Source organism: Chiloscyllium punctatum, chromosome 33 (assembly GCF_047496795.1).
Source record: "Chiloscyllium punctatum isolate Juve2018m chromosome 33, sChiPun1.3, whole genome shotgun sequence".
Lineage (NCBI taxonomy): Eukaryota > Metazoa > Chordata > Chondrichthyes > Orectolobiformes > Hemiscylliidae > Chiloscyllium > Chiloscyllium punctatum.
The window spans coordinates 21,929,314-21,944,586 of record NC_092771.1 but is presented as its reverse complement, the minus strand read 5'-3'; the positions used below and the strand labels follow the sequence as shown (position 1 = coordinate 21,944,586).

The following is a 15,273-nucleotide window of genomic DNA, read 5'->3' as shown; positions in this document are numbered from 1 at the left end:
TCATGATACACTTCACAGAAAAGCCCCTTCCCTCAGGCTCAGACCTAGACAGCTGACCCCAGTTTCATTACAGCGAGCTACTATGCAGCCACTACTTGCTTTTTCCCATCATACTGTACCTCCTCCTGAGGCACAAACTCAAAACTAAATTCCCTCACACTTTTAACTTCAGCAACATGTGTTTCCTGAGCTGAGCAGGCCAGTTACCTTGCCTCCAACTTCTGGCACACCTGAACATATTTGCTGGATGGTTCTGCTCCTTGGTACACCTGAAGTTCTGTCAGTCGGCAACAGCACCTTTTCCCCCCCCGACTTCAGCTTTCTTTTAATAATGCATCAAACAATTCAACACTAAATCCTCACTTCAATCTTGTAAAACCTCGTTTAAAGGCATGGAAATAGCACAAAACAGCAGACTTCTCTTAACCACTCTGATAACAAATTTAAAATGAAAAGCACATTTCCTCCTTAAGACACAGTACAAAAACAAATTCAACTTCAAGTTATATATTGTTTCCAACAGCTGGCTTTGCCGTTTGTTTATAACTAGTAGAGGTAGCTTTCCATACTTGATCAATATTTAAGCAAATCTATATGGTCGACTGAACAGTTAGTGGTTAAGTCAATCAAAAAAACTGAAACAGTTGATTGTTGACTCTGGGTCGGAGGGATACATTGTACATGAAGCTTGGAATTATGTATGGTATTGATCAAATGCAACTGTGAAGATCAAGCATGGGTGTAAACAAATTCTTAAAACGACATAATTTTCAACAGTTGGAAATTCTTTTCTGTGACAGTAGAGCTGTCCACGTTGAGAGATTCATTGAGCTTCAGTTACGAATAGAGCTGACATTTTGATTCTCAACTAGAAGCTCAGCATTTATCAAAGTGAGTGCATTAGTGACCAGATAAAAACATACAATCTATATAACATAAAGTTTTTATTTTCAACTTATACATGAATTGATTTTTAACACTTGAAAGATTTTTGGTAGTGCAAAATTAGCAAATCTTTAGAATATTAACTGAAACAATCAACATTCAGATACAAAAGAATGTTGATATCAGTACAAGCACGCCTATTCTTCTGCATAGAAAAGATACCAATAGTTCACAGAATTCATACATTGAGAATCATTTTTCATTAGAAGTAAGAAAATATATAGTTGCAGTGCAAATTACAGTTTTGTGGAAAAGCAAACACTGGACATTAATTTAGTGCAAAAGGAGCAGGAGTGCATAACACCTCAGGGCTTCAAAAACCTCAGTGATTTTCGTTTCACCAGCTGTTGCTGCTGCCTTGCTGCTTGAGCTTCTTCAAGGGCATCGATCATCCTCTGGAATAGAGCATTTGCATTCAAGTTACTGACTAATCTTGTAAAACTGAACGTCAAAAGCTCAACCACGAAGTTCATCAAATTACGTGCTGCATGGTTCAAGTCATAGAGAGTTAAACAGTGCCTTTTAAATCCACAAAGACTTTGTCTCTGAGAACAAAGGACTGCTCCCCCCCCCCGCCACCACCACCAGCCATTCATTATCCTGACTTGGAAAGGCATTGCAGTTCCTTCAGTATGTCCTTATTACAGAGGAGGAAGTGCTGGATGTCTTGAATCACATAAAAGGTGGATAAATCCCCAGGACCTGATCAGGTGTACCCTAGAATTCTTTGGGAAGGTAGGGAAGTGATTGCTGGGCCTCTTGCTGGGATATTTGGATCATCGATAGTCACAGGTGAGGTGCCGGAAGACTGGAGGTTGGCTAACGTGGTGCCACTGTTTAAGAAAGGTGGTAAGGACAAGCCAGGGAACTATAGACCGGTGAGCCTGACGTCAGTGGTGGGCAAGTTGTTGGAGGGAATCCTGAGGGACAGGATGAACATTTATTTGGAAAGGCAAGGACTGATTAGGGATGGTCAACATGGCTTTGTGCATGGGAAATCATGTCTCTCAAACTTGATTGAGTTTTTTGAAGAAGTAACAGAGGATTGATGAGAGTAGAGCGGTAGATGTGATCTATATGGACTTCAGTAAGGCATTCGTCAAGATTGCCCATGGGAGACTGGTGAGCAAGGTTATATCTCATGGAATATAGAGTGAACGCGTGAATCTGCTATCTCACCTTTTGAATACGGAGACAAGGTAAACATAATTCATTAGTCTACAAAATAATTTTAATCTGAAATTTATAACTGCGGGTTTCAAATTAGGGTATTTCGCACTTGTTTGATTTTCTGTAAACACTCAATATCCATTCACTCCAGCCATCTGCAGCTTTAACGAAACATGCACAGGATGCATCACAACAATGCACCATAACATTTCTCTGTCAACTCCTTCAACCAGAAATGTTGTGGAAAACACTTCTACATTCCCCTCCAGGCCCCAGACACACATGGGGGTCAATATCCTGTAAACCTTACTGTGACAATGCTATGACTTTAAGAGGTTATTTTGACCTTTTTGTTTTAAAAGGTTTCAAGTTAGAGGTTCTAAACAATAGAAGCAGCCTGGATGGGTGTGGCCAGCTCTCTCAGAGCAGAATTTCTAGTTTGTGATTTTCTTTTTAGCTTTGAGATTGAGCATCAGTTGTTGTTAGAGTCTTAACAGTATTGAAAGCTGCAGCAAATGCCTCCTGGCTGCTTAGTCTCTGAGTTGTCTTTTGATTTTTTTCCTTCTGGGCTGCTGGAACTACCTGGGAGACAAATGTATTTTCTGAATTTTGCCAAGGGTTGTGTTTAAAGGATATTGCGATATTGGAACAGTTAAGTAGTAATTACTTAATCTCCCCAATATTCTGTTCAGTTTTCCAACAGAAAAAAGTTATTTTAAATCCCTCTTTCTTTGATTGTATTTCAACTATAGTGTTTCAATAAATTGTTTTGCTTAATGTTTGACCAGTCACATTGCACCTGGAACACGGCACTTCACATTTCCCTTTAAACTTGAAAAAAGTTCAGATCTAGGCTACCTTCTTCATATATTTTGAGGGGACTTGTCTGGTCCATAACATTACATAACACCATGATGAAAGCACCATCACCATAAAGATTAGTGTTGGGCCAAGATGATGGACAAGGTAGAATGGGCAATAAGTGTGGCCTTCTCAGCATTATCCAGAAACTGTTCTTAAAGTAGACAAAATGATTATAGGCAGATAGTTTTAAAACTTCAACCATTTAATTAGAAACAAACTAGTGCATAATTAACAACCAAGAAAAATGCTTACGGATCCATGGTTCTTACTAAGTTCACACAGCAGTGGTGTAACACAGCATCATGAATAAAATCGAAAGGAATTGCTTGAGAATATCACCAGACTCTACCATAAGTCTTAACTGCGACATGTAGGGTATTGGATTTCTATTAGTGAACCAGATGGATTTTTGAAACAAATTTCACAATGACCATTAATGAGACTAGTTTTATATTCCAGATTGATTTGAAGACAATTCAATTCCACCAGCTGCCACAGTGATTCCATAAAGTTCAAATCTCAATCATAGAATCAGAGAATCCCTACAGTGTGGAAGCAGGCCATTTGGCCCATCAAGTCCACACCGATCCTCCGAAGGATAACTCACCCAGACACATTCCCCTATCCTACTTGTGTGTGAAAAGCCTGAATCCAGTTTCTAGATTGAGAAATCAGGATTTGACATAATGAATTGAGTCAGTTTTATTTCTTGAATAAAGACAAAATATCCCAGTTGCTGGAAACCTGAAACAAATGCAGAGAATGCTGGAGAAACTCTGCAGGTCTGGAAGCATCTGGTGGAGAGAGAAACAGAATTAACGTTTTGAATTTGGTATAACTCTTGTTCAGAATGGATTCATACTGGATGTAAAATGTTAACTCTAGTTCTCTCTCCACAGAAGTTGCCAAACCTGCTGAATTGCTCCAGCATTCTGCATGTTGGTTTCAGTTTTATTTCTTCTTGGTCAATCACTGAAATCTGATAATATAGTTATGTAATTTCAGATGTGTTTTAGACTTTGTTAAGCACAGGAGCATATCTTTAGTCCTCTCAAGTATTGTTGCACACAGCATCTCATCACAATGAGAAGGCTGACAATTTATAAATAAAACAGGAAAACAAGGAAATTATTATGCTTGGTTAAATAGGAACGAAAGGTAATTTGGGGAAAAAAGGAATGAATTTGCCAGTGCCTTGATGCTTGCCTACAGTGCAAACAAAGCAAATGCAATATGAAGAGCCATTACAGCATCAATATTGGGAGGGTTTAATCATAGCATGGTAAGCTTGCATGGGTTATTTCCCATCTAAATGTGTACATGGGGATTTCTAATAAAAATGACAGACAATTATATTAAAAAATGACAATCGGTAGTCAAACTTTCATACAGGAAGTACTCATATATCATTTCTAATGTAATAAAGAAGTGTCCCTTCAGGAAATCAGGCTGGATTCAAATACTCATTGCTCTTTTGAGGAAGTATTTACCTTCGCCATCTTCACATCCTGGAGAGCCACTTTCCTCACAAAACCTTCAGACCCACTTTTTGGGTTTGAAAATCCGATTATCGACTGATCCTGTTTTTAAAAAAAAACACACAGCTTTTCACCAATAATTCGACTGGAAAAATCTTTACAAACGATATTTTTGAATTATGTTTTAAATGTAATGGCACATGACCCAGCTGAGATATTGGCCAGAGATAGGAACAGGAATCACTGCTCCCACTCCCACCTGGCTCCTGGGCTAGACAGCTGGCCCTGCCCTTCTCGTTACCCCAGTGGCTGCAACTCCACTGACCCAAGCACAGAGGCCCACCCCGAGCCTGAGGCCTAAATATTATATTGAGAAGAGTGTCATGGGCACTGACGTACTTATAAAGTCAGGGTTGGGCTAAATTCTGAGCAAACTCAAGATACAGATAAATCATACTTTTCTAACAACCACTTTGATGAATCACTCAAACTCCTAAACTTTATTTATATTCTGCTATGCACTCAGGGAGGTCTCTGAAAATACAGAAAATTGTTCAAAACTTACAACAAAAGCTTTAATATTTAATGATCAAACTTCCAGCTACATATTAAATCACAAAGAAGCATAAGAACAATAGCCTTTGAGAAACAGTGCTGCGGAAATCTGTAGTTCGCGTTTTACATAAAGGATAACACTGATTATTACAGTAATAAAATTTTAAATTAGTATTTGCCTGTGAGCATAGTATTATAGTGGAACATTAATATCACTCTTTGATCATACGCAAGTCATTGATGCTAGATGCAGTTTGAGAAACCAGTGTACCTTGATGTACAGACTCAACACATTGCCTTCTAAAGTCGGTGGTTGAACAAATTCTTCAAAAGTGTAATTCCAGTCACTACCAAGATGGCCTAGAATCTCATCAGACAGACACACCACCCTCCTAAAAGAATGACAGGCAAACAGAAGAGAGAGATCAATTTGTGCTTAGAATGCAGAATTACTACAGGTTTCAATTCACATAGACCAATCAATAGTAAAAAAAAACTATCAAAACAATTAAAAACCTAACTGAGCCATAGAGTGTGGAAAACCTTCCAAGAGCCCTCATGGGCTCAGCTTCCCTCTGGTGAGTGGAAATCATACACCACCATTTAAATAAACTTTTCACTAAACGTCCTCAAACACTTAGGCTCATTGCAAAGTGATCAATGTATAACTAGCAACCACTTGAAAACCAATAAAATTGTTGGTATCTTCCCAAAGACCATCTAAACTTTCATCAGAATAAACACTCAAATTGATGCAAAAATAAAATCATCCATTCTGGTTTTTAAAACACAAACTGATGTCCTTTCACCGAGTATCATGGACTTGCCTTTCATAACATCGTCCATTACAAAGATCCTGCTGGCCTCAAATCTTCACATCCTAGTGATTTCTGCGTACTGTACTTAGTGAGTAAATTTCAGCCATTCCTGCCCCTTTGCTATGGTCACAGAAAACAGTAAAGCTATTGGTAATATGATACCCATTCCTATAGTATGCCTTCCCTTCACCCCCAGTGACTGGTTAGCCAGTCCCAGCCTCCTTTCTAATTAGCTTCATGGTCAAGCCTACAAAAAAAGCACAATGCTTGCAGTCACAACTAGCAATTCAGTTCTTAATCCAACAAATAAGGCCCTTGACTTATTTTGATTACTCTCTGGTTGACGCACAGCCTTAGAAAAATGGCAGAGGAAGAACAATAGATGGACAGGAAGAACAGATGGTGGAAAATAGATAGATGGAAGGCAAAAGGTTCCAAAATCCTGGAGATGGAGTTTTTAGGGTCATGCAAAACTGTTTGAAATCATGAAGAATTAGAACACATAGTCTAAGCGTTGGTGAGAACCACAAGAGGCGAAAGATTTCAGAGCATTGGAAGTGTCTGAGAACAGCAGCAATGGGGTTGTTTAGATTTAACACGATAGTAAGGTAGATGAGGGAAACAGTGATGGGATATAGAAGCAGGAGGGGGAGTAAAAGAGAGATGGCAATTTTTGTAACCTACATTTAAGGCATTATCCTCCTACAGCACTTCAGTTTTCAGGTTCCTCCTAACTGTTAGGCTGCTAGCTAATATGGAAACACCTGCTTTAAAACATTTCAGAGCAATTTTTATCATTGTTGCCAGCTCCTGCTGGCAAACTGTCTCTCGAGGCTGTGATTTTCCATTTACTTAAAGAAACCAAACCTTCCTCTGCGTCTTGTGGGAATACTATTGCTTTTAGGAAAATAAAAACCAGCACTGAACTCTCTAATACCCTAATTCCTTTCTGTGGAGAAATAGCCAACAGAAGAAAGGTTTGGCACATATACTCTGGTGGGGGGTGGCTTAACAATAAGTGTGCAAGTGTTGTTAACACTGACAGTGTAACACTCATCAAAACATCCTCATTTGACAGTTGGGAAGTCTGAAATTGTTACATGTCCCATGGGGATCATTTCTCTAAATACAACAGAAAAGAGAGACATGGCCAGATAGCAGTCTTTAGAATTACGAAGGAGTTTAAACAGGTAGGACACAAAAGAAAAGGTTTTCACTTGAGGGGGTGACAATGAACTAGGAATTAGAAATGTACAATAGTCACTAACAAATTAAGTAGGAATTTCAGGGGATCTCTCTTTATCCAAGGAGTGGTGAGAATCCGAACTCTGTACCTCAGGGTAAGGTGACTAACATAGATAGTGAGAGCAAAGCTACATATTTACTTGAGAGAGAAAGGAACACACAACCAAGTTGAAACAGTCAGAGGACATAACAATCAATTACAAAGTCCAGTGGAAGCAAATAGTTAGCTCATGTGCTGTAAATTTACAATTAAAATACACGTGTACCATTAGAAAACTAATAGTGACCATGTTAACAACTGAGAGATTAAAGTTTTGTTTGCGTTATGCTTTATTTAAATTGGTTATACAAAACTATTGACTCTGCTGAGAACCAGTTGGTGTTTTGTGTACCTGTTTGTGATGAGCAGATGAGCCTTTTTTCTCCCATACAAGCGACAATGAATCCGGTAGTGCTCCCCTTCAAATTTCTGAATATCCAATTTCTGTCAAAAAAAAAATTAAATTTCAGCTGTCATTTTCTCCAGCACCATACAACCACAGTTACGCATTCAGTGCCCATCAAGCCCATTATGTGCAAGCTCCATACTCCTGGCAGAACGGTTAATTTGTTAGCTCTGATTGCTTGCAGTCCAATCCGTATAACCAGGTTGGACATAATTTAAAGAATATTGCCTTGAAATGCTAATTGTTAAGATTCAGCAAGTGGTGCAGGGTAGAAAATGATCAACGATTCACTAAAGTGACACACACTTCATCTCCACGAGTTCCCACTGTCTACTCTCAATGATCAGCAAAGTGATAAAGGTGTTAACACCAATGCGAACAAGAACCTACTCACGGAGGTTCTGCTTGGTTTCTGTCAAACCCACCCAGTGCCTGACCACATTAAAGCCTGGTTCAATCCAGTGGACAAAACAGCTGAACTCAAGGGGGAAGAATGTCTTGCCTTGACATGGAGAGACATTTTGACTGAATGTGGCATTGAGGAATCCTAGCAAAACTGGAGCTAATGGGAATTGGAGGAAAATGGTCCACTGGTTGAGCTCTAACATAGGACAAAGAAAGATGCTTGTGATCATTGTAGGTTAATCATCTCAATCTCAGAACACTTCCGCAATAGTTCCTCAGGTCGGTCTCCTAGGCCAATGACCTTCCCTACATTATAAAAACAGAAGTGGTGATGTTTGCTGGTGACTGCACAATGTACAGCACCATATGAGAGCCTTGGAAACTAAAGCAATTAGTGTCTAAAGGCAGCAAGACCTGGACAATATGCAGGCTTGGACTGCTAAGTAGCAAATAACATTTGACAAACCACAAAAAGTGTCAAGCAATGACTGCCTCCAACAAGAGACAATTCCAACTACCTTACTTTGATTTTTAACCCCACTATTCTAAAACTAAACTAAATCAGTCATAAATATTGAGGCAAGGAGACCAGGTCAGAGGCCAGGAATTCTGCAGTGAACACTTCCTAGTCCCTCAAAGCATGCCCATCATCTTCATGGCACAAGTCAGGTGTGCGATAGAATACTCTCCACTTTCTTGGATGAGTGCAGCAACAACAACAGTCAAGATGCCCGACACCATCCAGGGCCAAGCAGCCCACCTGATTCATGACAATCCTAATACATTTAACATTTGCTCCTTGCACCACCAATACACGCTAACAGTAGTATGCAACAACTTACCAATGCTCCTTAGGCAGCACCCTCCAAACCTGTGACCTCTACCATCTAGATTCCCTTCCAAGCCACATACCACCCCAACTTAGAATTACAATGGCTGTTTCTCCACGGACAAAATCCCCAAACTCCCTTCCAATTGTGTGTGGGTCTACACCACATGGATGCAATGGTTCAAGAAGGCAGCTGACTACCACCATCTTAAGGGCAATTAAGGATGAATGGAAAATACTGGCTTAACCAATGACACCCACATCCGATGGATTAATTTATAAATAAACAATATTTGAGGAATATACACACTGCGTTTATTGGGGAGGGGAGGAATGAATGAGGGGAGGAGAGAAAGGATATATTCCATGTTGTAGAATACTAGCCAACCACTTCAGAAAACATTTGACAACAAAACCTGCAGAAACAATCTGAATGCGCTATATTTTCATCTATTTCAGCGCAGTTTCTCAAATCTGTACTGTCCCAAATTAAATTCTACATTTAAGCCAAACAAAACCTTCAATGGCAAAATCTAGGCTCAATTTGTCTCATTACAGAGAAACGTCAGATGCTAGACTGAAAAAGAGTTCAGATCTCTAGAATGGATCACTAGGAGGGGTTGTGTTAACAATTCTAAGTTTCAGCTGAGTATATACGTTAGGACAAATACAGGAGTATTTGCTAACCATTCAGCATTACCTGAAGAGAAGGCCAATGCTTTTTCTTTTGAAAACTGAGTTCTCAAATGTCAACATTTTCTGTTTTTTGTAGTCCTACCACTCAAAATTATATCAGAGGAAATTTCATGACAAAAATGCATTTTGAAAACTGCAAAGGGTGCACAAAGCACTTAACTGATTCGATTTTAACATCCTAGTGTCAACTACTTCTATTAATCAACAGAGCAACATGAAGTAAAAGCAGACAATTGTAGAGTGAAGGCAATGGATATAGTCTACTATGGATGCAGCAGAATTTAAGTGTATGCAATGTTAAGAGCATCTCTGCCAGAGCCTTTAAGCATCAATCCTTTGTTTTCCAGTTGCACAGAAGTACAATCAAAATACAGGTTTAAATTAAAACCCCCTTTCTCGGAGGAGCAGCGATCCTTATAGACTAACTTCGCAAATGAGGAGAAACTGAAATTCTATCTTTTGACTGCTTGTTAAATATGTTCTGCACTGCAACACTGTGGGTGGCACGGTGGCACAGTGGTTAGCACTGCTGCCTCACAGCGCCAGAGACCCGGGTTCAATTCCCGCCTCAGGCGACTGACTGTGTGGAGTTTGCACGTTCTCCCCGTGTCTGCGTGGGTTTCCTCCGGGTGCTCCGGTTTCCTCCCACAATCCAAAGATGTGCAGGTCAGGTGAATTGACCATCCTAAATTGCCCGTAGTGTAGGTAAGAGGTAGATGTAGGGGTATGGGTGGGTTGCGCTTCGGCGGGGCAGTGTGGACTTGTTGGGCCGAAGGGCCTGTTTCCACACTAAGTAATCTAATCTAATTTGGAAAGCAAGACAGTAGGAATCAAGGGGCATGTCACTCGAGTCAGGCAGAATTCTTATTTCTAAGGAGAACTGCAGCATTTTCTTTTGTCAATAGGTTTCCTCGAAGGCAACTAGAACACACTAGCTCTCAACCAGTATCGCAATGGAATCTTTCACGCAAGCAACTCAAGCACTGAACAGCATGGAAACTTGATCAAGATACTCAGCCTCTTCCTTCATCATTACGAATGACAGGTAACTCTCCCTTTTCATGGACTGACAAAACTGGGGAAAACACAGGACAGAAAGTGAAAGAAACCAGGACAGAACAGTCAGGACATTAAAGACAGATACACACAAATTAAACACAGATATTTGGAAAACAATGCAGAGATAACAACTAATATTCAGAACTTTTCAACATCCCAAGTTATACCACAGAGGAATCAGACCAAAGTAAATGTTGAGACAGAGGGGAAACTACAAAAGACTTGGCCACAAATGTCAGTCTTAACAAGGGTCTTAAAGAAAGAGAGCTAGGTGGAGTGGGAACAGACTGCTCTACAGCTTACAGTCTAGACAATGGAAGAGATATGACAACTGTTGGATCTTCAGGAAGGAAGCACGCACAAAATAACTTCTAGTCAAAGCAGTGAAAATAGTTCAATTAGATCACAGAGGTATCAAGGGAGAATCTAACCCATACAAGGAAATTATTAGGACAGGTAGCCAAAACATTTGATCAGAAATTAGATTCATTTTGGAAGAGATTAGCAGTAGTCTTTTGTGGAGAAACTACCTGTCTTTTGAATCTATGCAAAAGGGATAATAGTGTTAATAGTGATGAAATTCAATCCAGAAGCAAAGTTCAAAGGCAAACAATTGGAGGACTCCAGGAGGTCACACCAAGATGGGGGAGGGGTTGGGAGGGGTAGGTGGTGATGCCACAAGATAATTTTGAAGTGAAAATGTAGAAGATTGGGAGTCTATATAGGTAAGCCAAGACACAGGTGATGAGTGGCTCAGACACAGCTGACTGAGACATAGCTCGCGATGGATAAGAGCTCTGGGTGAGTGCTCAAATTTAGGGTACAAGGTGGCCAGTCAGCAGAGTATGCGAATAATGAGCTCTGGGAGGTGAGAAAGAGATGACGACAGTTTCAACAGCAAACTGACTGGCATACAGGACGAAACAGATGATGTTACAGAGGTGGAAATGGGTGAAGAGGATGAGGCTGGAGGCTAAGCTTAGGGTCACTGAGGTTGTGAACAGTGGGACAAAGATATGACTAAAATGAAGAAATCACATCAACTGACGTACAAAGCAGACTTAACATAAAAAACAAATAAATAAGTCGCAGCGACAGAATGGCATAAGCATGCTTTTGTGAAAAATGCTATGTACAGCACAGCCTAGTCGAGTGTCATGGAGTGCTACCTATTTTGTTGTTGAAAGCTTAAACCTGTTATCCTCTCATCACAGATCAACAGCAAGTGCATACAAGGTACTAGCTTCCAGCTAAATGGAAGAAACATTAGTGAACATGGATGCATGTTGTTGTTTACATGTACTGGAAACACTGATTCTACGAAAGTTCAAGTTCACTGTACATGCGAATGACAAATATATGTTTTGTAAATATGTAATTTATATAAAAAGGAAATATTTTAGTAAACAATGTAGTGGCAACTGTGTGTGTGGTTGGTATAACACAGGCCACTACAATCTGACAGGATAGGCACTAGAGTTTTCACTGATCCACTAGGATTCATAACTCATTGAAAAACAAGCTCAAGATCACTGTTACGTCATGTTTTATCCAATATTTTTGTTTAATACCAAGAATGAGAAAAATCAAATAACGTACGTGGGGATGTAAACTGTTTTATTAGATAAATGCTAGGAACACAACCAGCCAAAAAAGATTTCTGAGTGAAGTAAATATGCTGTCACTCCTTGCTCACCATTGATAAATTCAGCAGCAGTTAATTCTGTTAACTTTTTTTTGAGCAGTGTGGAGTGAGAGAAACAGAAAGGGAGAAGGAAAGTCACTTCCGCCTCACTCAAACCTCCATATTCCATCAAAATACATCCTTACATCCCCCAAAGCTAATTTTAAAATGGGCGGTTAAGGAACAAAATTGAAAGTTATAAACATTGAGGAAAAACTATGCACTCATACAGATTTTCATACAGAATAGCAATTTGGGTGCTTCCCTGTTGATAAATACTGATTGTGTTCACTTTACATTCACCCATGCAACAGGAATTTTGATCTCAACATGTTGGAATGTGCAAAACAAAGATATTGCAATCGGAACATCTCGTATTCTAAAATACCTTTTTGTTAAAAGGTTACTTATTGCTTTCTTAATTAGTAGTTTTTGAAAAGAAATAAAGTTTGACTGCAAGGTCAAAATGTGAACTGAAATGTACATTTTTAATGGTAAGTTAGAACTCTTTTTGGTTTCAGCAGGAATAGTCAGTCAGTCATAAAAATATAGATACTTCTACTGTTCAAATATACACATTTCAAAATCAATGAGATAAGTGATTACCCTTTTCGAAGCTGATGCTAACTTTAGAAATAGGAAGAGGTGACTTAAGAGTTACTCTATAAATTTTATATATAAGTTTATAATGTTACAACATTTTAATCTGTTTGGTACATTCAATTATCAATTAAAACTAATATTCCACAATTAAACATGCTCGACACATCAAAGCAAATTATAAAAATGCATTCAGGACGCACAAAGTCAGGCTTTAAAATACAATTTATTTTTATTTTAAATCAAAGTATTCACTTATATTTCCTGCTGCTATAGTACGAACAATCATAATATAGAAATGAATCAGGTAGAAATGTACATGAACAAGACTACAAGTGTTTCATAGCATGGTTCCTTCATGTTCATAGGTGTACTAGGCTTATCGGTGAGACAACAGAATAATTTGTTGTATACAAGTTTAAGCAATGTACAAACCCATTCAAAATATACCCGTCCATCATAATATATACCCACTATTTATCAGAACTTGTATGATAGAGATAAGAAAGTTATGTTACAAAATAAATATATTTACATTTGATGCTGAGACAGTAAATCAACAGGTTAAGAAAAAGCTTACAACATAAAATTAGCACAAGCGAAGAATTTTAAAATCTCATTCCATGTCTTGCTGCATGTTTAAAAAAAAGAAAGAAAAAAGTAAGAATCTTGCCACATTGAAAGGCTGAAGTGCAAATGCTTTCTCATTACATAGTTTTGTTTTGCGATAAAAGTAAAAGTGAAAACCTGCAATAAAAAGATGACTGGAAAATCACAGAAGATTTACAACATGTGGGAAAAGGAAGACCAATTTATTTTTTGGGGCATGGAATCAGCAGCAACAGTAGACACTAAATGCAAAGAATATGTATCTGCAACATTTCTCAAACCAAAATTGTATTTGGAGGTTGTAACGATAGTGAGGGGATGCAAATGCAACAGATTTTACATCTGGTTCTATGATACAGGAAAGTAAGGGGCAAAAATACGTCAGGACTATGTGGTGAGAAGCTAAACAAGGGTGTTGAGGATGGAATGGGCCTCACCAAAAAATTCCAATTCTACTCTGATTACAGTTGCTATTCCATTAATGTTAAAGTCACTTTTTGAGAGCATCCATGAGATGATCAACAACATTGAAGGTTCCAAAGCTCAGTGATTTGGATGCCACTTGCAATGACAGCTTAGGCAGTCATACAAGGGCTCAATACCTTGTTACAGAGTGGAGGTCAGGTGTAAAGTCTACACAGAGCTTGAATTATCTAAATTATTCAGCCCATAATTACCAGTGCTATCCAACTGTGTTTCAAAGATATTAATGTAGTGCTGATATTCAAGTAAACTGACATGAAACAAAAACTCTTTACCTTTACATTAGTAACTGAAAGTAATGGATGAGATTGTTAAAACAAATCATGAGTATCACCTGTATGGAAATAAACTAGGAAGTGACATTTCACATGATAATATAAAGGGCAGATTCTGTTGGACTTCTGTTGAGGAGATGGCATTGTAAGTTGGACCCCTATAGTATGGCTAACCAGGTGTGGCTTTCAATAAACCTTTGCATGAATAACTGTGGTGCAAGCACCAGATACTGGGCACCTTTGGTAAAGTGTGAAGGTGTACAGACAAGGAGCTGGTCAAGGGGAAGCAGTGGGTACCAGGTGAGGAAAGTGGCACAGGGCTACAGCTTTTCAGGAGCAAAATGACCCAAGCCAGCTTAAACGTTTCACTTGCCACAGATCATCTGATTTGGAAATGCAAACTGGTCACATTAGCAGATAAATACCAAACCGAGAGAGTTGGTGAATTGTGCTGGTAAAGCAGCCAAGAAATTACTCAAGGAGATGAACAATTTCTGAGCAAGCTGCAGCAATAAAACCATGGCAGGCTACACCCATACAGATAAATGTGGGTGGTACATAAAGAGGAAAAAGTGGCACATGTCCTTATAGTAAATTTGATCCAACACTGAAAATGCCAGCTCAATGCTAACTAGAAGCAAAAGCAAACAGAATAGATATTGGCAAAGCACACAGAAGCAAGCCACTTAGTCCTTCAAGGCTGCACCGTCATCCAATCACATCGTGGGTGAAATGTATTTCAACTCCATTTACCCAACTCTGGCTTTGTGTGACAACAAGTAAAGCTATTAATCTGTCTTCAAATTTTCAATTGTCCCCCAGACTCAATTGATTATTCTGAGGTAAGAGAATCCTAGATATTCTTCCCTCTCCCCCACCAGAGAAAATAGTTCCTCTATATCTACCCAAATTCCGCTACTATTTTAAAAAATTACCATTTAACTACAAGTAGTTCTTCTATAATTCGCGTTTTATAGTCTGCATTAGCTATGACACGATTGATGATGGTGGATGGTTTTGGAGAGCGCAAACGTTCTGCTGAAGGGTTATAGCGGTTTCTCCATAGCACGAGCTTCTCCAGCATGCTTTCCATAGCAGTTTTCCATAGTACG

The 15,273-nt window shown here is 39.0% G+C and overlaps 1 protein-coding gene across 5 annotated transcripts in view; it reads right to left on the bottom strand.

Moving 5' to 3' along the window:
- Positions 1 to 925: 925 nt before the first annotated feature.
- vps13c (vacuolar protein sorting 13 homolog C) overlaps positions 926 to 15,273 on the bottom strand; it is a 284,102-nt gene continuing 269,754 nt past the window's right edge. For 4 of the 5 annotated variants that reach the window (XM_072553135.1, XM_072553136.1, XM_072553137.1 and 1 more), the window contains 4 exons: positions 7,468 to 7,559; positions 5,284 to 5,404; positions 4,470 to 4,559; positions 926 to 1,340 (listed from right to left, as the gene is read on the bottom strand). In XM_072553135.1, coding sequence (XP_072409236.1) covers positions 1,251 to 1,340; positions 4,470 to 4,559; positions 5,284 to 5,404; positions 7,468 to 7,559 — 393 coding nt within the window. In that variant the 3' untranslated portion in view covers positions 926 to 1,250. Of the gene's footprint in view, positions 1,341 to 4,469; positions 4,560 to 5,283; positions 5,405 to 7,467; positions 7,560 to 12,028; positions 13,426 to 15,273 lie in introns of those variants that run through there. The other variant, XM_072553140.1, reaches the window with a different exon arrangement.